Source organism: Pantherophis guttatus, chromosome 1 (genome assembly GCF_059756535.1).
Source record: "Pantherophis guttatus breed Tessera chromosome 1, ASM5975653v1, whole genome shotgun sequence".
NCBI lineage: Eukaryota > Metazoa > Chordata > Lepidosauria > Squamata > Colubridae > Pantherophis > Pantherophis guttatus.
Window position 1 is genome coordinate 151,542,950 of NC_142063.1, and position 27,060 is coordinate 151,570,009.

At 39.9% G+C, this 27,060-nt stretch overlaps 1 protein-coding gene across 2 annotated transcripts in view; it reads right to left on the reverse strand.

Moving 5' to 3' along the window:
- Positions 1 to 4,009, reverse strand: part of STK39 (serine/threonine kinase 39) — a 141,653-nt gene extending 137,644 nt beyond the window's left edge. The window contains exon 1 of one of the 2 annotated variants that reach the window (XM_034426776.3): positions 3,419 to 4,009. In XM_034426776.3, the coding sequence (XP_034282667.2) occupies positions 3,419 to 3,560 (142 nt within the window). In that variant the 5' untranslated portion in view covers positions 3,561 to 4,009. The remainder of the gene's footprint in view (positions 1 to 3,418) is intronic. The other variant, XM_087882009.1, reaches the window with a different exon arrangement.
- Between the last annotated feature and the right edge of the window lie 23,051 nt (positions 4,010 to 27,060).

Genomic DNA, 27,060 nt, shown 5'->3' on the forward strand with positions numbered 1-27,060 from the left:
CTGTGGTGAGAAGGCACTCTGGATAGTCTGTGGGTCAGCCACCAGGAAGGAGGCAGCAACTATATCACAAATTGCTTTAGAGAACTGTATGCAGTTTACCCGGCCCTGTTTCAAACAGAGAATTAAAGTTGAACCTAATTTGAAATTATATACAGATCAGCAGTTAAAGGTGGCTTTTCTTTGTAAGAAACTAGGGGCAAAAATGTCAGACTCTCACGGTCAAACATTATCATAGCCTTCATCTTAGCACCTTATTTTGGAATAAACCAAGTTGAATTCATGGTTCTTACTCCGAAATATACATTTGTACTGGTTGTCCTGCATTGTTCTGTTGTTTTCTTAATACATGTCAAATATTGATCCTTAATATTATTACAGCTCACTAGTTGAGGACACACTGAGGGGGTAGGGGGGTTCAAAAAACATATGGACAGTAGGCCATTTTGGATTATTCTCAATTGCTCAAAAATCTCTTTTGCTACAGACATGTCAATTACTATAGCAACCGATTAATATGCATATTTGTGCAGTAGATCTAAATTAGAAAAATTGGATCTCTATCAGTCTGAATATAAATTTATATCTCCATCTAAATATACCATGCAATTAATTTAGATTTGAGATTTATAGATGAATAGAATTCTCTGACATGAACATAGGATATAATAAGGATTTTAGAAGGGTTAATGCAAGTAGTGCTATTTCAATATATAGGTTTATTATAGGCCACATTTGGGCTACAAAAATCTTGCACAGCTTTATTTGCGTGCATAAAGAGGGTGTCTTGATTTTAGTAGATCTATTAGTACTTTTAGTAGATCTAAACTAGTACTTAAATAAGTACTTAAATACTTCAATAGGATCAACTTGTAAACAAAAATGCTGATGACTGAATTGAAAGATAAAAGGTCACTCAATACATTTAGGTAATTTGAGAGCCAGTTTGGAATAGTGGTAAAAATGTTGGCCTAAAAAACAGAAGACTCTGAATTCTAGGCCTCGCTTCGTCATGGAAGCCGCTGTGTAACTTTGGGCCAGTCACTGTGTCTCAAACCAACCCACCTCGTGGGATTTTTGTTGTGGGGAAATATGAATAAATGTTCCCCCCTTGAGTTATATATTTAAAAGGCTAGATAAAAATCTAATAGCACATGTATAAATGGCATGAAGGTTTTTTTTTTTTATCAGTTTCTGTCCGTTTCCTCACAAAAGCTTACAAATTCCAATCAATGTCAAATAATGGATGGCAGACCTTCTAGTTGCTTCCTTCCAGAAAAGTATTTTTGGAAGTCTAAATAGTCAGCACAAGGTACAATTTACCTAATTAGCCTGCAACACAGACATACATCTCATCTCCTCCTACTGAAGTTTCATTTTTTTCCCCAAACAAAAATTGTACAAATCACAGATATTTGCATATCAGAATGTGAAATCTGGTTGGTTACTGTGACTTTTATTATCCCTGTAATGTTCTTTCTTGATGACTGATCTTACCATTCTCATTTCTGAATGTTTTGAGAGCATCTATTAAATAGAATAATGCAATCTATAGATCCAAGGGTAAGCCATTCAGATTACTGAAGCTGAGTAATTTCAGTGAGCCACAGAGAGTGCAACCTCATTCTTTAAGGAAGTAGACAGGACAAGCCATTCTGCCTTTATTTTCTTCAGCTGTGGACAATTCACAAGCATGCTTGCAGAATGTCAAACTCCAGAGTTGGAAACTTGCTAGACTTCTGCCAGATCAGAAAAACAGGATAGTTTAGATAACTTAAACAGCACCTTTCAAATATTTTGTACTACCCGTAAGACAAAGGCGGCCTATGAATGATAGACGGTAGAGAAAATAAAATTGATTAAAAGGAGGGGGGAGATTTCTAACTTAACCATTTTTAGCTCGGCAGAACATAGATGAGCTGCATCTTCCCCAAGCGGAGCACACAGATTCAGAATGTCTGAATCTTTTCAAACATTTGGGTCAGAGCAGCATATGGAAAACCCATTAGGGTTTTTTTTTATTGTTGTTATTATTTCCTTTTCAGTGTTCCAGCAGTTGGTGAAACTGCAAGATGAACTGGAGAACAACTGCAAGATGAACTGGAAGCCAGAGTATCCAATAATGATTGAAGAGTACAGCTTGAAAAATAATAAAATTCCTGGATTGCTGTTAGGTGTTTTTTTTTCCCCCTCTGCTGATTTTTGGCCTCGTTATCCATAACCTAGCAGGAAAATCAACTAAAGGCCAATAGAGCATCCACCTCATTCCCCTCCCCCAGCTGGGCTCTGTTCTCTCAGAAACAGAAGAGAAGCAAGAAACAAATGCAGCACTTGGACTAACATTGCTTCTCTGTAGAAAACTACCATAGTATCTCTATGTGAGCCTAGCAGAGGAATGATTGGGCACAATTAAAACTACAAGCTCAGAATGGCAATTGGGATGTGTCTCCAGACACACCAAAAAGCCCCTCTTTAAAAAAACCACACACACACTAATATCAAATGAAACCCAAGAGGGGTAAATGCCAGAAAGGAAAAGATGTGGGGGGAAAAGGAGTCACCCCAGAAGCCATTCCTCGACTGCACCAGCCACGAGATCATCCTACAAGTCATCTAAAAAACGGCAATGTGGGTTTGTTTGTTTGTTTGATTTTTGGAGACCCTTACATCGGGCGAGACTCTCTCTGCAGCTGGAGAAAACAGATGTTAATAGGAAGAAAAAGGAAAAACAAAAAAGAGAGAGAAGAGTGGGAGAGGTCAGCGACTAGTTTACACGTTTCGCCATTTGGGCGTAATTACAGCAGCAAGAGAGGGAGGGAGGGAAGGAAGGAAGGAAGGAAGGAGGGGGGAAAAGTTAGAATCTTCCGATCTTCTCTTCTAGAAAGCGGAGAAGAAGTGCCATGGCAACTTCGAGGCGATCTACCCTCAGGACAGCGAGAGCCAAAATACTACTTGCGAAGAAACCCAAGGGAGCGAAGAAAGCAAGGAGCCAGGGAGGACGCGGGGCTGGGGGGAGAGAGGGAGGGAGACAGAGAGAGAAGCTTGGATGCCCCCGCCCCAGGCGTCGCTGCCTCGCACCCCCACCCCTCCCTTCAGGCGAAGAGCCGGCCCTGAGCGTTCTAGAACGCGACCGCCCCTCCTCCCCCCCCCACCCCCCAAACAGATGGAACGTTGCAACAGAGGAAGGTGCGAGGCGAGGAGGAAATCAAGTTTGTAGCTGCAGCAGATACTGCAGTGGCGGGGCGCATCCGCCGCAATGAGAAGCCGCCGGGCTTCGGTGACACAAAAAACGCCGGTAGGCCCCAAAGCCGGCTGACGAAGCATTTGCTCCTCTCTCCCCACCACTGAGTCAGCCATCCCTCTTTTTCTCCCCCCACCCCACCCCCAGTGATAGAAGCCGCTCCCTTCTGTGCCAACTGACCGATCACCTCCTGCAGTTCATAGGCGTCCCGGCAAATGGGCCAGCCGGCGGCTTGAGGTGCGGGAGTAGGAGCCGGGGGCGGTGCAGCCGGCGCCGGCTGAGGTTGCTGGACGTGAACGGGCGACTCGCTCTGCTCCGCCATGATGCTGCTGGAGCTCGCTCACCAGCGGCGACCTTCTTCAAACTTCCAGCCAGCAGCACCTTTAACCCTCATCTGCAGCTCGCTCCCTCCCTCCCTCTCTCCCATCCTTCCTGCCAGCCAGCCAGCCAGCCACACGGCGAGGGAGGGAGCGCACCGAGGGGGCGGAGGCTTGAAGCTGCACGCCGGAGAAGCAGAAGTTGCCAAGCGGAATGAGAATTAGCAGCTGATCGACATGACGATCCGAAAGCCTGATTACAAGAGCGAAATCACGCCAAGGAGGGCGGCCAACGAGCGCGCTCTGCAAGCTTGATTAACGGCGGCAGAGAAAATTCTTGCACCGGATCCTCCGTAACGTATTTTAGTGGAAGGAAAGCCCGGTGAATGCAGTAGGATTTTACTCTGAAGCCAGCGGTGCAACTTGATTTTGTAGTCCGCCCCCTAGAACATTTGCACGGTTTACTTCCGAGTCAACACTGATAAGATGGATCTGAGAGAGAAGGCATCGGGTATATCTTTTTTGGAAGAAGGAGGGCAACATGCGCTCCAAAAGTTAAACGAATCTTTTCCTGCCGTTAGGAATAATACGCAATACGGTATTGCTAACTTTCATTCAGGCTCAATAGCTGGAGCTAAAGCGCCGAGGGGTATTGCTAACTTTCTTAAAGGACGCCAAAGTCTGGGTTTGCAAAACTCCAGACGGTCGCTAGAGGGCAGAGAGGAGAAATGTTTTTTCTGCTACTATCGAGTCGTCCTTCGAAAGCTTTGTAGCCCGTATCTGGTAACCGGAACCAAGTCGGGCAAGAGATGTGTTTGCAGCGTTTGTGATGTAATTAGATATTGAGAAAGGAGCAGCAAATGGCCCTACGGTACTTCAAGCATTAAAAGTTTTCAATTTATCCCAGAAGTTCTCTGCCGGACGGAGTGTTTTATGAATAGTTTTTTTTTTTAATTCGTGATTTTAAAAAAAAGTACATTGTATGCAAGAAATTTTGTAGAAACTGTTTTTATAACAGCAAAAGTCTTACTTGCAAAGTGGCTGACCAAAACTCGTTTTATTTTAAGTTTCTTTCTTTTTTTTTTTTTTGCAAGGTATCGCATTCCCTTACGGAGAAACTCAAGAAAAACTAAACATTGTGAAGAACTGAACTGTACTGTACAGCCTCTTGGCTAATTAGAAATGATTTCTAGACTTCCAGTGAAAAATATCTGGAAGTTATTAGGTTGCTTAGCCCTGTTCTAGAACACTATAGCATTCCACTTTCTTGAAACAGATACCTGAAAGAAAGCACTATAGTTTCTTTTTATCGTCAACTATTTTAGCTTTTAAAATGGCTGGCTTGAACTAAATTCATTAATATTACCGTAAAAGAAAAGCATTTTTCCCCTAAATTCCCAAGGACACAGTTCATCTGAAGATCAGGGTTATCTTCCTCTAGGTCCGTGATGGTAAACACATGGCACGCATGCCGGAAGTAGCACCAAGAGCTATCTCTCTGGGTTGCTATTCCAGGTTCTGGCATGCTAGCCAGCTGGCCTTCACGTGCGTGGGCGCGCCAGATACCAGAAGAGTAGCTGCCCAGTGCGCATGCGCACATCAGGAAGATGATCTTCCAGTTTCTGGTGCATGCATGTGCACTGGCCAGATGGTCTTTGCTCGCGCATGTGCAGCAGAAACCACACAGCTGGTCAGTGTGCATGCGTGTGCCAGAAACCGGAAGATGTGCACCGGGCGGCTGTTGTTCTGGTCTTCGGCACAAGCACGTCCCTCCCCCCCCCCCGTTTCGGCCCTCAGTGCTGAAAAGATTCGCCAACATTTTGGCCTTTAGTGAGCTTTGATCTTTTTACTCTTGTTTAATCCCTGGACTACCTCTCAATGCTTTGCTTATATTATTCACATCCCAACCTGGTGCTATTTTCCAGGTTTGTTGGACTTCAGAGAGGCTTTGGGCATGGAAATTCAATATATTTAGGGTTGAACGGTTGGAGAAGTGGAAAACATAGCAAAATGTCCTGTAATGCAGCAAACATTATGACAAGTTTATGAGTCGTCATGTCATGGTCCAGACGTGTTTCCGAACATACGCAAGTAACAGTTCTTCACTGTTAACATAATGATCACATAATTTTTCTAGATGAAAGTATACGTGTCCTATACACTTGAATCTTAGCAGTTTTAAACCCGTGACTTCCACACATTGGTGTACTATCAAGAGTCGCTTGACAGTGAGATGGGTGGCATATAAATTTAATAATAATAAACAGCTGTTCTAGCAGCACAGCTAGCAGCAAGATGCACTGGGAGTTGCTATTTAGTGATAACTTAATTTCTGGGTGAAGAATGGAGGTGAAGCCAGAGTTATCTCAATAGCTCTTTATTTATTTCTGCCTGAAAGGCAATTTAAAAAATTCCCTAGCTGACATAGTTCCTTTTATAGTGAACTAATCAGCCAACAACCAATCAGGAGAGAGCATTTCCCCATTCCAACATAACCAGGATAAAACCTTCATTAGCAATTCTCTCCAATACATAACAATAACAATTTTAAACTGTTTGGGGGGGAGGGGAAACACCTATTTTTTGTGATACGCTTATAGAACAAAGTAGTAAACTATTGATAGAAGCGAAATACCCATAACTGATGACCATCCTCTTCAGACTAGCTTTATTCATAAAAATTCTTCAAGTAATAATCCAGACAATTTGGGGTTTATAGTGATTCTTGCAATCTATTTTCTGGCCCACCTGATTCTTTTTTCTTGTAATAAACAAAATTGAAAACAAAACTGATGTGCTACTGAGCAAAGCTACAGCATCTAATATCAGATTTGCCTGCAGAAAAACTTCTAAGTGGTAGAGATCAACTTAAGGATGTTTTCATATTCTGATGAATGACTATTTTGTCATTAGCCATACCCAGCAGGGTAGCCATTTTTTAGGGCAGCCATTTTGTGAGAGTACCTATCTACCTCAAAATTTCATCCCCAACCCAAAGCATTTTCTGCCTCTGTAGGAACTTGGTGTAGGTTGTACATGTGTTCTTGTAATCCAGTTACATACTAAAAGAGCCCAGTAATAGTATATTCCAGATACGTGCTGTTTCCAGGAGTACAGGAAAAGCTTGTCTGTGCATGTGGGTTACCCTGGAGATTACATGAGTACTTAACTGCATAGTTTAGGCATAGATATGCATGGCTGGATTTAGCTAAATGGGAGATGGGAGGTGTCACGATGGACAAGAGCAAGAAGTTCACCCTCAACTTCATACTGGATTCTAAGAACGCTTTCCTCGTAGATCTTATTTTTGAAACAAAGTTCTACAGTGCAATCCTAAACATATTTTTTTTATAAATAATGCCATACCAAAAATCTGGCCAACATATTTATAGACAAATAGTACAGAAAAGATTTAATTCAGCTGTTCTGATTTTTTTTTCTTTTTTAAAAAAAAGATTTTGATCAAAAAAAGTAAAAGCTTTACAGAGGAGAATTTTATTTAATAACAGATTCTCTGTCTCGTTATTGCTGTGGCCTTAACTTAAACAATGAAACAGTGTAATCTTATGCTTAACGTCAACTTGCCTATTTACTTTTTCATATTACCCTGGCAGGTATGATTTATTCTCATGAAGGAACTAGCTTTCTGTTTAAACAGGATGTTCTCTCTTTTGTGTTGCGCTATGCTGTTTTATAAGGTGACATAGTTAGTGGTATGAATGTATAAATATATTTTCTGTTTCCCCCCTCGGATGCTAATATACATTCTCCATTCTGTAGTGCTTGGAAACCATAGTTTTAATAACCTAAAACTAGTTGGGATATAATCTTTGTTTCCCTTTTCCAGTTACAGGAGCATGCAGTGATGACTGTCAAAAGTTAGACTTCCCTGTTGAACAAAATTCTCATCAGCTGTAATTTCTTAAGTCTAAATAATAGCTGTATAGTATACCTTCCCAGCAATTACTGTGTTAATATTATCATCAATAAGGAACAATTTTAAAAATCCTCATTTCACCTAAACTTTGAAAGCTGGAAGAATGTTTTGTTCTAAGATTTAAATCTCTCTTTGGTTCAGATGTTGGCAGTCCACCTTAATTAAGTTCTACTTTCATTCATTCGTTTATTTAAAAATGAAACCTAAGTCAGGTTTGGAAAGATGTTTAACTTTGCTTATTACTTGACAGGGTAAATCTTCTTTGAAGGTTATGTCAAAATAACTCTGGACACTGCCTAGGGATCATGAGACTCCGGAGCAACACAAAGACACAGAAGAGAACAAATGATAATAGAATCTTTGTTCCTAATAAAAGAGACAAAGTGCAAGGAAAACTAGGTGCTAACAGTGTGGACAGCTTTAAGCATGGGGGGAGGAAGTCAAGTCTAAGCAGAAATTCTTCGAACATACTACATTTTTTATATACTTTTCATAAGAGGAAGTAGAAGCGCACCAATATTGAAGGTTTTGATAATTTTTCTTTTCTTGGTACTTTAGTTTCTATGTAGATGCACTGCAGCTGCATGTAGTCCAACAGCACCAGATTTGTTTGAGTTTTTTAAAAAATCTGATTTACAAATTGAACTTCTGTAATTCACATTTTATTTTTTAAGTGTATCTTATTTAAGGAACCACCCTTGGCTAGATTCACACAACACGCAAGGCCATAAATTATCATTTACAAACTGTTGATTGGATTTACACATCATATTTAGCCCAAACCAAATAAATCACAGGATGGTTTATAGCACAGAGAGCAAAACCTACCAATGATATAAGCCAAATCTGAATAACTTAAAAGTATACAGTGAAATGAATAAAATGACATAGCTTTTTTGGGGGGAAGGGAAACTTTCCTGTTCCATCTGTTAGGATTCCTGATATTATCTTCCACACTGAAACCTGCAAAAAAAAAAATTATATATATAAAATTATAATTTATAAAATTTATTTTGTTTTATCCACAGGAGTAAAATACAAAATAGAAAACAAAAAAATACAACACTAACAACAATTTTATACACAAATTTGTGTACGAAAAAAATGACCCAAATGTCAAATAAATCTGACATTAAATATAATCCATCCCAGCTGGATGCTGAAAAGAAAATTTTTAAAAAACTGATGGATTCTTCTCCCCTTACATAACAGGTTACAAATATTTATAAACTTTCCCATCCCTGCTTAATAGAAATACTATATTAAATAAACAAATATTCCATATGGGGAAGTCTTTAACAAGCAAATCCGCCGAACATCTAATCATTGTATGTATGTGAAAAATAGGAAGAAAAAAAACAGTCAACAGGTTAGCCCAAATGTTACACTAACCTTCAAATCCCTCTGTTAAACATCTGTTATTGTATTTAACATGTAGATAATCCACAAACAGCTTCCAGTCTCTTATAAAGTTACCCAGAACTCTGCAGGTTTATTCTGAGAAAATATATCCAGAATTGTGTTTTTAAGTCTGAACGTACTAGTCTGCTCTACCTTATTTACGTAATCTATATCTCTTCTTTATTGGCAAGGAAGGAAGAGATTCTGATGCAATATTATGAGAAATTTGTACTAATAAAACATGCCCTATATTTTGTCAGGCAACTGTAATTTCCCCAACTTTATTTGCTATAGTCAAGTATTAAGATTTTGTGCTGCTTGGCTTATATTCAAATAAGTAAGCTTTATAAGTTTTTCAAATGATATATCTTCTTCAGATTCAACCACTGCAAAAAGAAAGGGAGTCTATTTGATTGCTTTTCATTTGATCGCTTATATATTAATCTCCTTTTATAAATTAATGGAGCAAAATAGCGAGCAATTAAAGAATGATATGTGAACGGCTATTAGGAGAAAAGAGAATGCATTTTATGTTCAAATCTCAGCCACCGTGCACTGAGCATCCTATAACAAATGGATTCTGTCTGGAAATGGAAAAAAAAGAGGGGGGGGATATTACTGTATGCAATTAGAGCTAGAAAGTCTTTACTTGGAGCGGAGATGGCACAGTGGTTAGAATGCAGTATTGCAGGCTAATGCAGCTCACTGCCAGGAGTTCGATCGTCACCGGCTCCATCTTTCCGAGGTCAGTAAAATGGGTCCGTAAACCACTTCAAGAGTGCTGTAAAGCACTATGAAGCAATATATAAGTGTAGGTGCTATTGCTACTACAAAGTAACATCTCAGCAAGCTGCATCTAGGCCATGTTTCTGGAATAACTTGCATTAATATATTTTTTCCAAGTTTCAGGAATATTTGATATCGTTATCTTCTGTCCATTTGCAAGAACTGTCTTATTTATTTCAGCTGGAAAAACAACACTGGTTTCGTTTGACAGTGAAGGAGGCATTCTTGCAGGTCCATTTTTGAAGGAGGCATCCTTGCCAATGGTCCATTTTTGAAGATAGGGGCAGTAGATGTCCAGTTGCATTAGAGGTTCCAAATCAGAGGGATGGAAAACAATTGTTCCTCGGACTAATTTCAAATGATTTTAAAAGCTTTTGGGGAAAGATCAATGCAGATCTCTAGTAAAAATTCTCAGGTTCTTCTGTGCATCATATTTTAATAGAAAGAAGCAGATATTGGAAAAGTATCAGAAACACTGAGATCTCTACAATTTTTAGTTTGAGCAATGTCAAAAAGGAAAAGCCCTTGCATCAAGATGGGGAACCACAATAAGACTTGTTCTGGTTAAAATAGGAATGCATACTCCCCCACAAAGAATAGGTAAAGGTTCCCCTGCAGATGCGTGCTAGTCATTTCGGCTCTAGGGGCGGTGCTCATCTCTGTTTCTAAGCTGAAGAGCCAGCGCAGTTTGAAGATATCTCCGTGTTCATGTGACCAGCATGACTAAATGCTGAAGGCACACAGAGCGCTGTTACCTTCCCACCAAAGTGGTCCCTATTTTTCTACTTGGATTTTTTACGTGCTTTTGAACTGCTAGGTTGGCAGAAGCTGGGACAAGTAACAGGAGCTCACTCCGTTACGTGGCGCTAGGGATTCAAACTGCTAGGGATTCAAACCACAAAGAATAATCCACCCTATATTGATCACCTGAGCTGTGAGGACCTAAAAGTGTAGAAGAAAAGGAGCAGATAGACTTGAAAACAGTAAAGACACTAGAAATAAGATAACCTGGCCTTGGGTATCCACCAAACAATCAGCAGATATCAGGATTGTCCTATGATATATATGGACATAGGAACCTCCAGTGAAGAAGCAAGTGAAAAAAGGAAACAAAAAAACTCAACCAAGCCAAAGGAAGTGTCTAATTCTGAATCTTCCTACCAGAGCAGAAATGGGATGGACAAACGGAATTAGAATCTCCTCAAATGGACATTTCTTCTCAAGGAGACTAAGACATACTGCTATTGGTCCTTCCTCTGAAGGTGAAAATTGATCCATATCTTTCACATGGTACTTTTGACCTGTTTTGTAAGGGACATCTGCAGAATCCTTCACCATAATAATTAAGTAAGCTAGCCACATGTATTTATTTGATCTTTATAGGCACCCATGTCATCAAGTCAGTCTGGGAAAAATACATCATAAAACATAAAAACAAATTAAAAACAACACAAAATATATATGGTCACCAAGTAGAACTATTTCCATGGATGCTTAATATAGGTAGTCCTCAACTTACAGCTATAATTGCAACTGGAATCTCAATTGTTGAGCAGAAAAGCAAGATGTCACATGACTTCTTTGCTCAATGACCACAATTCTGGCACTCCTACTTGCAGTTGTTAAGCAATCTTGAAGGTCGTTAAGAAGATGGAGCCCCAGGTAAGTTGAGCAGGATGCCTCAGGAATGCAGGCAACCCAGGGAAGCTATATTCAGGAGCTAAAAATACTCCCTGCTGCAATTCAAACAGGATTTTCAGCCCTTGAATGAAGAGACAACAATGCATGTCCTGCACCAGGCCTCACATATATGCCTGAGGCAATGTCTTGTGATGCCTAGAAATGCTTTACAGGACATAAAGCACCCTTTCTGATGCCATTGTACCATTTTTAAACAAACATAAGTAGAGGACCACCTGTTCAGCCAAGAAATGGGGTCCTTAACACACTCAGATCCCCAGGCCCGAGCACACAATCAAATTTTCACCATCTTAAGAAAGGCCAACAGTGTGAGTATTGTTCTGATCTCTGAAGGAACACTGTTCTGGAGGGAGTAATTATGGTAGAGAAAACACATCTCCAGGTTCATACTAGCCAACTTTCCTTGGCTGAAAGGACCCATAATATTCCCAACCTCTTAGAGGGGTTCCTTAGGTCAGAGTTCACCAACCCTTCTGGGTTGGCAGCAGTGGTGGGATTCAATTTTTTTAACAACTGGTTCTGTGGGCATGGCTTAGTTGGGGGTGTGGCTTGGTGGTCATGTGACTGGATGGGTGTGGCTATGTACATAGGGACTACTCGGAGGGCTGAAAAAAGTCATTTCTGACTGGTCCTCGCACTTATGACCATCCTCACATTTATGCCCGTTGCAGCATTCTTAACCGTGTCAGTCATTTCACCACTACTTCTCTTCACCACAGTGACAAGCTAGGGGATAAAACGTAAAATGTGAGGACAGTTGTAAGTTCAAGGACTGGTCAAAAGTGCGAGGACCGGTCAAAAATAACTTTTTCAGCCTTCTGACTAGTCCATATGCACATAGGGACTATTCAGAGGGCTGAAAAAAGTCATTTCTGATTGGTCCTCACATTTTTGACCGGTCCTCGCACTTATGACCTTCCTCACATTTATGCCTATTGCGGCATTCTTAACAACTGTGTCAGTCATTTCACCACTACTTGTCTTCACCACGGTGACAAGATAGGGCGCAAAACGTAAAATGTGAGGACAGTCGTAAGTTTGAGGACTGGTCAAAAGTGCGAGGACCAGTCAAAAATAACTTTTTCAGCCTTCTGACTAGTCCATATGCACATAGGGACTATTCAGAGGGCTGAAAAAAGTCATTTCTGATTGGTCCTCACATTTTTGACCGGTCCTCGCACTTATGACCTTCCTCACATTTATGCCTATTGCGGCATTCTTAACAACTGTGTCAGTCATTTCACCACTACTTGTCTTCACCACGGTGACAAGATAGGGCGCAAAACGTAAAATGTGAGGACAGTCGTAAGTTTGAGGACTGGTCAAAAGTGCGAGGACCAGTCAAAAATAACTTTTTCAGCCTTCTGACTAGTCCATATGCACATAGGGACTATTCAGAGGGCTGAAAAAAGTCATTTCTGATTGGTCCTCACATTTTTGACCGGTCCTCGCACTTATGACCTTCCTCACATTTATGCCTATTGCGGCATTCTTAACAACTGTGTCAGTCATTTCACCACTACTTGTCTTCACCACGGTGACAAGATAGGGCGCAAAACGTAAAATGTGAGGACAGTCGTAAGTTTGAGGACTGGTCAAAAGTGCGAGGACCAGTCAAAAATAACTTTTTCAGCCCTCTGAGTAGTCCATATGCACAAAAGGACTACCCAGAGGGCTGAAAAAAGTGATTTCTGACAGGTCTTCGCACTTTTGACCGGTCCTCACCTTTATGACTGGTCATCATTTATGCCCATTGTAGCATTCTTAACAACCGTGTCACTCATTTCACAACTGCTTCTCTTCACCATGGTGACAAGATAGGGCGAAAAACGTAAAATGTGAGGACAGTCATAAGTTCAAGGACTGGTCAAAAGTGTGAGGACCAGTCAAAAATAACTTTTTCAGCCCTCTGAGTAATCCATATGCACAAAAGGATACAGCAATAGAGAGGGATGAAGGAAAGAGAAGAGAGATGGAAGAAAGAAGGAGATAGAGGGAAGGAAGAGAAGGGAGGAAGGAAGGGAAATTAGAGTAGGAGTGAGGGTAAGAGAGAGAGGAAGAGAGGACGAGAAGGAGAAAGGAAGAGGAAGTAGGGAGGAGAAGAAGCGGGGGGGGGAAGAAAGTAAGAAGGAAAGAAAAGAGAGGTGGTAGGTTTGAGGAGAAAGATTGCTGTACAGTAAAAAAGATGAAATGGAAGAATGGCAACCCCAAACAAATATAAAGATATTAAGATAAAGAATGAATTGATAAACTTTAAAGAATAAAAGAGAACAAATATGAATAAATAGCAATAATTAGAAACACACATACAAACATACAATGTATTTTCTTTGAACAGAGTATTTGGCCGGTTCACAAATTTAAACAGTGTTTAGTCATTTCAATTAAATTTACAATTTCTATATTTCCTGTTTGCCATATTTATTCCTTATCTATTTTTAAAAAAAAACAACAATATTACCCTTCATCCTCATCTCTAATCTTAATCAAATTCAATTTTTCCCTTCTATATTATACTCCTTCCCATTGTCATCTATTTTTATATCCATCCTCACATTGGTTAATTATGTAATATTACAGTTGTTTAATATAAATTCAACATTTTAATATAAATCAATTAGTTATATAACTATCTTTTTTGTATATTAATCAATATGAACATGAATATTCCAATTATTTCCATGCAATCCAATTTCTTACAAATCAATTAATTATATTTACTACTAATAATAAACCAAATAATTTCCCCCATATATTCCTCCAAACCACAACTTAAACCATTTCTGCTTTCAACACAATATGCAATTAATAGTATCTCAATTATTACAATTCCCTAGTTAAATAGAGCTTTTATTCTTTTGTGTTTTAAAATCTTAAACGCTCCTCTTTTTCCCTAAATTTCCTATTGTTTGCACCTACCTTTTTTGGTGAGGAAAAAGAAAAGAAATCTGCCTGCCTAATTTTCCAACGTTGCAGCAACAGCAAAGCCAACAGCCTGCTTTACTTTCAGTTTCACTTTTCAGGATAGCTAGGGGAAAAAAAATCTTCTCCAGCACTCTTTGCAAGCAAGCAGCAGAGCCCTGAGCAAAACAGCTGAGAACAAATCAGCTGAGAGTCGGGAGGCCGATCTAATCAAGGGGCTAATTAGCCTATGCTGAAGCTCCGTGGGCCAATAAAATTACAAAAAAACACCAAACCATTTGTTAAATTGCTGGCTCGCCCGCCCCTCGCCCACCACTATTTATTGGCAGTAAATAGTGGTGCGGAGAGGCGGGGCAAGGGGCGGGGCAAGACAGCAATTTAACAAACGGTTTTGCCGAACCGCCCAGAACCGGCAGAATCCCACCACTGGTTGGCAGCCCAGAGGGGGAAAGCGGCAGGCACGTTTACATATGCACGTACAAATGGGGCTGTGAGTGGCCGCATGATGCTAGTGGCGACTCTAGCACCTGTGCAATGCTTATGTGTGTGAGGTGTGCACACATACTGGCGAGTCATTCACGCAGCCTGGTGCCCAACAGGCCATAGCCCAGTTGTGGGCCGCAGCCCATAGGTTGGGGACCCCTGCCTTAGGTAACCCAGCCATAAGCCATGAAGAATTTTAAAGATAGCCAACACTGTGAATTGCACCCCAAAGCAAATTGACAGCCAATGCAGCTCATACAGCAGTAGTGTTACGTGTGTCCAATATTCAACACCCTTTACTACCCATACCATTGCATTCTTCCTCAGTTGAAGTTTCTAAATGCTCAAGATCAGCCCAATGTAAAATGTGTTTTAGTAATCCAGACAAGAGGGCATGATTGATTATGAACAAAGCTTCTCTGCTCCAGAAATGGACACAACTGATGCATAACTCTAAGGGGTACAAAACTCTTCTTTTACCTATTCCTCTAGCAGGAACTGTAAATCCAAGATAAGCCCCAGATTGTGCATTGGGTCCATCTGGGGAAGTGGCACCCCATCCCGGACTAGCAGGAGAAAAACCTTGTCACTAGAAAACCCAAATATCCAAATATCTCTGTCTGTTGAATCATTGTACCCTTTACAGCCTCCAGGCACTGGGTTAGGACATCCATGGCATTGCTCAGGCAGCCCAAGGTGAAAATTTAAGCTGGTCATATCAGTATGTTGGTGATACCTTACCTAAACCATCAGATCACCTCACCTAGCAGCTTCATATAGATATTAAATAGGAGAGCTGACAAGAACTGAGCCCCAAGGTAGGGGCTGCGGACTGGATCTCTTCCTCCCCATCAACACCAACTGGAAGCAACCCTGGAAGAAAGAGGAGAACTAGCAAGACCCAATGCCACCCACCTCCAACTCCCGAAGCCACTCCCGTACCTAGCCAAATGGTTCATGTGACTATAAATTGATACTATCAATAAAGGTAGTCCTTTATTGCAATTGAGCCTGACATTTCTGTTGCTAAGTGAGACAGTGATTAAGTGAATTTTGCCTCATTTTATGATCTTTCTTGGCACAATTGTTAAGTGAACCATTGCAGTCGTTAAGTTAATAACACTGTTGTTAAGTTCTTCTGGCTTCCACATAGACTTGGCTTGTCAGAAAGTCAAAAAAGGTGATCACATGCAACCATCATACATATGAATCAGTTGCCAGACAGCTAAATTTTGATGATGTGACCATGGGGATACTGCTATGGTTGTGTGAAAAAAAGGCATGTTACTTTTTTCAGTGCTATTGTAACTTTGAATAGTTCACTAAATCAACTGTTGTAAGTCAAGGACGTGGCAAATCCTGTCTAAATTTGAAATCATTATGTCATATTGAGCAGATTTTAACAACATACTTTGTAACATCACTTTCACATCCTTTCCATTCTGACTTATTTTCCCTGTAGGTTTCTCTTAGACCAACAGTCCCCAACCTTTCCAGTTTGGTGACCCAGCCCGCAAAGAGGGTGGGAGACGCGTGTGAGTGGCTGGCGCATGCTTACCTGCAAAGCTCCATTTATGAGAGCAGCACACATGCGTGCCCTCTGCTTGCACGAATGGAGGGCGCTTGAGTGGAGGGCGCTTGTGCTCACACAAGAAGTTCTACTCATATGAGCGGAGGGCACTCGTGCGAAGCTCCATTCACGCGAATGGAACTTTGTGCATGAGTGCCTTCTGCTCACACCAGTGGAGTTTTGCATGTGTGCACACACTTACCCACCACTTGCATGAGTAGAGCATCACACGTGCATGCTTGCCCATTTCTCCCGCAGCCCAGTTTCGAACAGGCCGCAGCCCAGTATTGGAGACCCACTGTCTTAGACCATAAACAGGCAGGGCAAGCAAAATGTGAAAGGTGCCTGCTGGTCCACTCTTAATAATGGTCATACAACACATTTAAATTCATAGTTGGAAAAAAAAAACAATCCCACTGATTGACAAAGAAGACATGTTAGCTGTTTTATTAAAATAATTAAGATTTTATATAAATAAATGCAAGTGACAAGGAGAAAATTCTTAAAATGTCACAATAGGAGGATTTTTTTAAAAAAAAGGTATTTTCTGATTTGTTGGTTGTTCTTCCATTAATAAAGTGCACAAAAGCATCTCGTGGATTTGAGTCTAGAAGACAAATATTTATCTGATTGAAGGTGACTTACAAGGTAGACATCTTAATTCCTGGGTCTGAACTAGCATGGCTCCCAAAGCCCTCTAGTGGCTATCAACAAAACATAATTTTTCAATGATCTTAAAACTTTTTCATTCTCTTTTATGCATAGTGAATATTGTAAATCTATTTTTTTTTCTATTTTAAGCATTCTGCATCATTCTCCTGGGAGAAATATCTTCTATGTAGAAACATCATAAGAGAGGTAGGCATATGAGAGACATTTTATTTTATACAAATCAATTCTGTTTAAAGGACCAACATTTTACTTAACAATTCTTTAATAATTCACTAGGCCTACATAACCCTCAGCAGTAACTTTTCCCCCCTTTGGACTGTGTTAAGGCAGCTGTTCTCTGAAGCATGTTAAGTCAGTAAGCCAGCAGTTTAATACCAACATTTAATGTAACAATTCTTCTTTGAAAAAGTAAATCTGACTGAATAAAACAAGATTTGCTTCAGGATGGTATGCAGAGTCAGACTGAAACTGGAAGTCTGAAACAGAAGACTTTATTTCTACAGGCATAAAGAAGAGATGTCAAGACTTTAAAATCAATCAAGTATACAATTTTACTGAAAATAAAGTTGGAGAATGCTTATTCAGTGTATTTGTTTCCAGACAGATCAACTAGTGTAATTAAATAAGCTGTAATCAGTCGTGCTCCAGAAGTTTGACACATACACCATAAATCAGAGAAGACAGTTGTATTGATTTAGAGTGCTGCTAGCATTGCTCAGCCAGTTTTAAATGACATTTCCTTTTTCCACAAATTACGTAGTTGTGTGGGGAGCCTCAAAAAATCAGTTTCTTTCAAATAATTCATGCCAAGTCGACATTATTATTCATGGAGGGTATTATATTAGGTGCCCTGAAGACTAAAGTCCTTTATTTTATCCTTTCAGATTTTATCATCACTCAATTCAGTTTGCCTTGCACAGAATTGGAGCAAGGGAAGCATCAATGTTATGGTTAAATTCCAAGATTTCTCAGGTTTGAGAAATCATTGGGACCATAAATTGGCCGACATCCTTCCCTTCAAAGTATATTGTCATAATATTGCTGTATTTACCATATTCATTAAGCAAATTATGTGCAAAGTGACCTGAACCCCACTGTGCATTCTATATTCTGATTTTGATTTGCAACTTAGTGATTTTTTTTTTCCTGGAGTCTGAGCAAAAGATCATGGTATTACCATCTGACAGTTGCATGGAATGCGGTGCTAGTTGTCTATCAAGAGGATAAAAGCAGCTTTAGGTAAGATCTTGTGAAGATCACAAGAATAAGATTTAGCTGCTCCAATGACTAGAGAAACAGTCTTCATCATAAATAGTTTGAGCCTGGAGGGAGAAGGTTCATGAAGTATTTTTCCCAATCCTACTCTTATTTTATACAGTAGAAAATCAATAATTTGGTTTAGGCCCTCAGCCCTAATGAGTTTTGTTCAGATTTTGCATCTGAATCTACACAGAAAGAAGTGTATGATCATTATTTTGATTGCCTGACAGATTTATGCAAGGTTAATTTAATCATGGTTTTACAGAGTCCAGTTTTCTCAATTTAGCACAATACAATGAACCATGAGCTAACCATGTGATTAAAATGTGGATAGATAGTGATTCATTGAATATTTTCCCATGACTCAGCTAGCCCAGTATAACTTGATCCCCGATAATCAAGTGATTCATTTATTTGATGTCAGTCTAAGAAAGTGATGGCTATAGTTAGCTCAGGGACAGTCCTTTTGACAGCGTCTCATCCATTTGGGTGCCAGCTTCACCTTCCTGTCCTTTTTTTTAAAACATTAAATGAAAATTAATGACGGCCTGATTGAGACAGAAGCCACCACAGCTATGCAGGTGAACAGATCATATTCCCTCAATGCCATAGAGTTTAAAAACCAAACATGACAAAGGAACTCCAACAGCTCTATTTGTATAGGACAGTTCTAGACTCTTGTTTTTGCATCTGGTGGCCCCTAATTAATCTATTCTGTGTTGGAGAGAGATTGGCCAAGCTAGGAGGAGGAGTCAGATGGGGAATTAGTCTGGAATCCTACATGAACACAAGAGGGCGAAGTCTGACCTCCCCTTCCAGTGCTGTTAAACCTTATCTAGACTTACTCAGGTGCAAACCATCAGTCTGAAAAGATTCTGGTGTAAAGATTTGAGCAATAAATTTGAGCCAATTGAATTCTTCATGTGTGGATCTGGTTGTTTGTGCCTCACATTCTGGGAAGGTTGCAGGACCCATTGACAGAGTTTGAGACTTGCGTGACCTGTTAGATCCAATGACCCAATTAAGGACGTTGCATTAACCTGGCCTGTTTGTATTTTACCTTTTGATAGTCCCATGTTGTACCAACCTAATCACTTACACTGGAATACACATACAGGTAGTCTTCAACTTACAATCACAATTGAGCCCAAATTTTTATTGCTAATAGTTGTTAAATGAGTTAACATTTTTATGAGCTTTATCACAGTTGTGAAATTAGTTAAATGAATCTGGCTTGTCTATGACAAAAGGTTGTGATCACATGACCCTGAGATACTACAGCCTCATAAATATGAGCCAATTGCCAAGCATTTGAATTCTGATCATGTGATCATCAGGATGCTGCAACAGTTTTAAGTGTGAAAAATGGTCATAACTCACTTTTTTTTCAGTGCTGTTGTAACTTTGAACAGTCATGAAATGAAAAGTTGTAAATCAATGTGTCAGGGTTCCAAGTAACAGCCCCAATGAAAGAAGACTCCAAGGCTAGAAATTCCTCAAAGTTCCATTTTATTAGAGATGTCATATTGGCACATCTGGAAAAACCCGAATCTGAAAGCTTCCAGGTTTTCCCCACCCAAAGGAAAGTTCAAGTCCCTGCCCAGCACCCACATGTCTATCACATGGCCCAATCAATGCACCGTCCCAACTGGAGATGCCTCCCAGTCACACCACTCCAGGTGCAAGGCAGAATGTCCTTGACTCCCAGAGAAAAGAATGTTATTATGGCTAGATATCTTCCCAACTCCATACAATCCCCCCTCCCAGTTTCCCACAGCACTAAATGTGGCAGGCTTGAAGATTCAAAGTAAAAGATGGCTTCTAGGCCTGACACAAGGACTACCTGTATGAGGACTTGACTCATGCACTCAGAAGCCACGATGGCCAACATATTGTCAATATATTAATATTCTACTAAAGTGTGGAGGGAACTACCATTCAAGCTATTTATAACCAAATGATGTTTTTCTTCACATCTTTGACTTTGTCACAGAACCATTATTTCATCTTCACAGCTGTCCATGGGAAGGCAAAAAATGTGTCACAACATTCCAGCAAATTCTAACGTACTTGTTTTTAACATAGCATTAAGTGCATGATTTGTCATTTTGCTATCATTATGCTTAGGAAGGAACACTTATACAAGGACCGAAAAGTTGATACTTTATGGATTTATTTATGGATGACGATATGTAACTTTTGGTTATATGGGAGATTCCATTCTATACCCTATAATGGGCATCTCTGCATTTGCGGAGCGGCAGAGGTAGAAGACCTGGTTTACATCCTATTTTATTGTTGTCTGTATAAGAGGGTGAGAGACAGGTACCTCGGTCTATATACTAAACGAATGATTCATTGGGAACCCCATATCAAAACAATTTACCTTATGTGCAGCCAGAATCTGAAAATAACATTTAACACAGCACAGTACTTGAGCAAAATGGTTCGGTTGAGATTGGCAAATGTGGGACTGATTGGGGTAGATTATAGGGGTGACACTGAAATATAATTTTATCATATTTTATTTATCCATATATTAAATGATTGCATTTTATTCCAATCTCATTTAAAATTGTATTTCATTCCAATTCCATTTTAAATTGTTTTTGTCAGATTTTAGTAATAATTTGTCTTTGGAACTCTGCACTTTGATCTGGCCCAAGGGCTAATCAATAAAGTAAACTAATTTAACTTTAGAGAGGGTAAAGTTACTAAATTTGTTACAGTTGTTGTGAAGTCATTTTCTCTCTTAACTGTACTTTTATTCAAAATTCCTAATAAATATCCTAATAAAACGTATATATTAAAAAAGGGAATGGATGCTAATATTTATCTTTAAGGTCACACGTAGAAGATTATTTTTGCAAATTATCCTGCTACCCGCATCAGTCTGTGTTCTTCATTAAATATAGATTTTGTGTACTGCCTGTCTTTTGCAGACACAATTCTAAGTTATTGAAAAAATACAACTTTGGAACCAGGACATGCATTTATTATCCTCACAGCATCTTTCTTTTAGTCATAGGTTTGCCATTAAAGTTAGTACAGTTTGCCCTGCCTGATCTTTATTTAACCACTCTTGCAGAGCAAGTAATATCTTCCTGAACTGCTGTTCTCTCAGCACAGCACATCCCCAAAAGTGCTAGCGCAACTTAACAAGTTCAGCTGTGACTTTAATTATCTGGCTCACAGCTGCTGCCAGTAACTGACAAGAGTTTAATTATTTTCATATTTTTGCCTTGGAAGTTGCTTGGGGCTCAGTGCCAGAAGTGTAGTGGGTAAAAGAGTTGGTGCTAGTACATTCCTTTCTATGTGTATTTCCCATTGCATGCCTCTCACTGTGTGCCTGTTTACTCTCTTGTAATCCCTTTCTCCCAATGAATGGAAATCCAAACATTAATTCTCTTCTTGCTAATTATTCCAGCAGTAGGATAAGCATTCCAAAACTGGAAAAAAAAAGGAAAGCTTGTAATCAGAGTTGTGGTCATATCATTCTCAACTTAGAAACTATGTAACTTAATAAGTTACTTGGGTCTCTCAAACTTCACGTTAAACTTTTAATGAAGTTCCCAGATAGATTCAGTTTAAAAGATTAGATACTGTAAGTGTATTATCTATTTGGTAATTGTACATTTGACAAGCAGGTGGCCATGAACAGTAGAGTTAGAGAATCTAAAATGTGCTCTGCTTCTATTCTTTGATCTATTACACTATTGGTATTTATGATATACCCTCAGTATATTTTTCTCGTAAGCATCATATTTTGTGCTTCATCAGCTTACAAGGTCTTCCATAATTACTGTTAGTCATTCCACTTCTCAGTAAAAAAAAGCAGCAATTTGATACTAAGTTCAAAGAATATGCTGTTGAACTGTAGTTGGTTTATTACAGAGGTGGGATTCACTTACCTTCCCTACTGGTTTGCAAATGTGAGTGCACGTGCAGTAGTCGTGCATTACATCTGGGCGGGTGGGCAGGGCCTCCCGTAGTCGCCGCTACCAGTTTATGCAATCCGGACAGAACTGGCTGAATCCCACCACTGGTTTATTAACATTGTGTGAACCTGGCTAGTATAATTTATAAACCAAAGTTAATGGTTTAATTTGTAAGACAAGGTTTAGGTGAGCAAGACAATTAAAATTTGTAAATTATGACTTAGTATACTGTAGGAATAATTATCTAAATGCAGTACTTATAGTATAATATTGCTTACCTGTCTTTCTCTCTGCTTGCTTCTCCCTTTTTCTGATTTTTAATATGAATCTGCTATAGCCATTGTCAATTATATTTTATATCATATATAATTCCTTGTTTTCTACATGCAGCAAATAACATATTATAAGTCTTTCTCCTGCCTTATCTTTAATTAATTTAGGTGAACCACTATAAATCCTAGTTTTGTGCAAAACATCTGAAAGACATACTCAACATGAACAAAACTACTTTCTTTAAAGCATTAATGCAGCTGCATCCTTTGCAAGATTTATATCACTGTTCTGAAAGCAGGGTCTACAGGATTAAAAAATAGAAGAAAATTAAAACATATATAAAGAAATAATAAAATGAGGTCTCCTTGTTAGCATCAAGGTTCAAACTTAAAATGATCATCTTCTTCCAAACTTTTAGATGTTATCTACTGCAGATTGATGTTATCATTTTTCTTTTATCAAGTGGATTTATCATGTTTATTCTTTTATTGAAGTTGTACATTTTATCATTTTGCTTTCAATTATCATAAACTGCATGGCGTCATTCGATTGAGAGGGTGTGTGTGTGTGTGTGTGTATGTGTGTGTACAGGTAGTCCTCAATTTACGACCACAACTGAACCCAAAATTTATGTTGCTAAATAAGAAATTAGTTAAGTGAGCTTTGTCCCATTCTAAGACTTTTCTTGCCACATTTGTTAAGTGAATCACTGCAGTTGTTAAATTAGTAACACAGTTAAGTGAACCAATGGCTTCCCCATTGATTTGGCTTGTCAGAAGGTCGCAAAAGGAGGTCACATAATCCCAGGGCACTGTAACCAGTGGTGAAATGTAAAATTTGTTACTAACGGTTCTGTGGGCGTGGCTTGATGGAGAGAGGTTAATGTGACTGGGTGGGCGTGGCCAACTTTTTTTTTTACTTTTAAAACTATTTTTTCTGCAACCTCTTCAGCTGAAGAGGTTGTAGAAAAAATGTTTTTAAAAGCCTCTGACGATCCCAGCTGAGCCACGCAATCATCAGAGGCTTATTTTTTACTTTTAAAAGCATTTTTTCGGCTGAAGAAGCTGTAGAAAAAATGCTTTTAAAAATAAAAAAAAAAAGCCTCTGATGATTGCGTGGCTCAGCTGGGCATGGGGGCAGGGGGGGGTGCAGGGATTTTTGCTACTGGTTCTCCAAATCACCCGCCGCCATCGCTACCGGATCAAGCAATCCGGTCTGAACCGGGAGCATTTCACCTCTGACTGTAACTATCATAGATGTGAGTTAGTTGTCAAGCATCTGAATGTAAATCACATGACCATGGGGTTGCTGCAATAATCATAAGTGTGAAAAATGGTCATAAGTTACTTTTTTCAGTGCCGTTGAACTAAGCGAACTGTTATAATTCGAGGACTACCTGTATTAGGGAAAGAAAAAGCAGGGCTGGAAATACATATTTTGAAAATAATTATCAGTAGGTGGCAGCACCTGGCCAATTCCATCTGAGCCGGAAAGCTAAGCAGGTCAGGACAGTAAGTGCTTGGTTGAGTTATCATTATGATATATTGGGATTGTGGCCTAAACTGGAATGTAAAAAATCTCCTGGAAATAGGTAGTGGCACTACTAGTGCCCTAAAATTGTATGGTTATTATGTTGAATCAAGCTCAAATGTAAATAGAGAAGTAAAGAAGAAAAGAAGGCTACAAAATTTGATAGGTTGTCTGAAATTTCTCTTACACCCTTTGTTTTTTTTAAAAAAGATACATCACTTCTATCAAAATTCCATTGCTGCACCCAGCAATATGGATCTGTCCTTCCAATGTTGTATAATAATTTATTTAACCACTCCATAACTCAACACTGCAAGACTGTAGGAGATATTACTGAATCATCCAAGTACAAATTCAGAACAATGCTGTAAGATTTAAAGACTAATAAGTAAATCGGTTACTAGAAACAGCTCTTGTAAAGCAAAATAGTTTGAGAGTCTAACTCCATTTACTCTATGCTTCATACATCCCTAAACCTTTTCAGGAGCTGGCCCAGAGTGTGGAGGAAACAGGACAGTGAATGAGTTTAAGCATGAGTTGAACCATACGTCACAATAGAAGCCATGGTGGCACAGTTGTTAGAATGCAGAATTGCAGGCTAACTCTTTCCACAGCCAGGAGTTTGATCCTGACCGGCTCAAGGTTGACTCAGCCTTACATCCTTCTGAGGTGGATAAAATGAGGTCCCAGATTGCTGGAGGGGTGGGCAATATGCTGACTCTGTAAACCGCTGAGATTGCACTCTAAAATGCTATTGCCATATGATGGTGCATATCCTTTCCTGACTTTGTCCATCTGGAAATCAGTCCATGCCAAGAATCTTACATTTAATAGCATTTCAGCCTGGTTTTCAGCCTGTAGTTGATCAAAAGATCTCCATCTTTCTTCCTTATTGTTTTTTCAACATGCCCTCGTCTTCTGTAAACATTTATGAAAAGTCAAATCAATAACTTTTATAAAGTTATTCCACTTGTTTTGTTGTAATACAGTAAAGTGCTTAGATTAGAATCCTTAATTGTGAGAGAGAAGTTATTTCTCAATTGCTGTGCCTATGAATGGTTTTTGGAATGGACAAGTGGGTGAGCCAATCAGAAGGCAGCTGATGGGTTTGAATCTCCAGGGCTTTTATGTTCCCTCTCCTAACTGTCACAGTTGACAGTATAAAAGGAGATTCTTGACAGAAAACCGTTGGCAGTCCAGAAAGCAGTTCAGAAGGCAATTGGCAGTTTGGAGAGTTCTATTCAGCTTTTCTGTTAGAAAACTGTGGGCAGTTTGGAAGTCAGTTAGAAGGGCAGTTCTGATGCAGTTCTGATGGTTTACAAGACTATTTCTTCTGAGGAAGAATAGACAGAACTAACATTGCTTAGTGTGATTACATATATAAATATATATCTATATATCTATATCTATCTATATCTATCTATCTATCTATCTATCTATCTATCTATCTATATGACAGGATATTTATCTTTATGTAAATAAAAATATTTATTATTAACTGCTTCAAAGGGTCATTTGTTAAAGTAGATCTTAATAGAGATAAAGGTTTACGGTACATTGATTTATTTCCTTCACAACATTAATTCAATGCTCAATTCATCTATATGAAGCCACTGGGTGAGATCATTCGTGGCTTTGGGGTGAGATATCATCAATATGCTGATGATACCCAATTATACATCTCCACCCCAGACCACCCCAGAGATGCCCTTTCCGTGATGTCCCGTTGCCTGGAGGAGGTACGGGCTTGGATAGGCAGAAACAGACTCAAACTCAATCCCTCTAAGACTGAGTAGCTGTGGATGCACCCGTTGATAGGGCTCGCAACTTGGGTGTCCTCCTGGATGCTCGGCTATCCCTAAAAGACCATCTAACGGCCGTGACCAGCGGGGCCTTTGCACAGGTTCGCCTGGTGCGCCAGTTGCACCCTTTCCTGGACCGAGATGACCTTCGCACAGTCACTCATGCCCTGGTTACTTCCTGCTTGGATTACTGCAATTCCCTCTACATGGGCCTGCCCGAGATGCACCCGGAGACTCCAGCTGATCCAGAATGCAGCTGCACAGGTTGTTATGGGAGCCCCTCGTTACTCCCATATAACACCCCTCCTGCGTGAGCTGCACTGGTTACCAGTGGTTCTCCGGGTCCGCTTCAAGGTGCTAGTCCTCACCTATAAGGCCCTTCATGACTTAGGTCCGGGATATTTGCATGACCTTCTCCTGCCTGCCTCTCACCATCCTGTTCGCTCACATAGGGCCGCTCTCCTCAGGGTTCCGACGGCGAGCCAATGTCACCTTGCTGTGCCCAAGGGTAGGGCATTCTCTGTGGGTGCTCCCACCCTCTGGAATGAAATACCTACTGAGCTCCGGACGGCTCCTGATCTCCGCTCCTTCCGTCGGGACTTGAAGACTTGGCTTTTCAAACAAATAGGCTGAGACTGATTCCGGGCTTTATTATTTACTACTAATTAATTATTTGGATTAAATTATGATTTTATTGTACTTGTTTCTTAACTTGTGTTCGCCGCCCTGAGTCCTTTGGGAGACTGGCAGCATATAAATACATGTAATAAATAAATAATAAATAAATGTACACAAGCCGTATTATAAGCTGATAGAACAGATAAATTAAGTGCTTTTGTAATCACTGAATATAACTTTTATATCTCTGATTACATAAACATATCATTTAGTGGTGGGTTTCTATTGGTTCGCACCAGTTCAGGTGAACTGGTAGCGGTAATTTGGCCTGGGTCACCGAACGGGTAGCAACCCCTGGATGGCCATGCCCCCAAACCTGTAGCCTGGTTGCCACTCGCTTGCCCCGCCTGCCTGACTGCCGGGAAGCATCTGGCAAAAAGGCAGAGACTGGGAGGTTCTTGCAGTCGCATTGAAAAAGAAAAAGCCTTCCACTGGTTGCAGGCCACCAAAAACTACCAGAGGTGGCTGAAAAAGCCACTTCCATCACATCCCATTGCCTGTTGAGTCACTCTAAGTGTGACGGAGCAGGCAATGGGATGCGCGTGTGCAGCC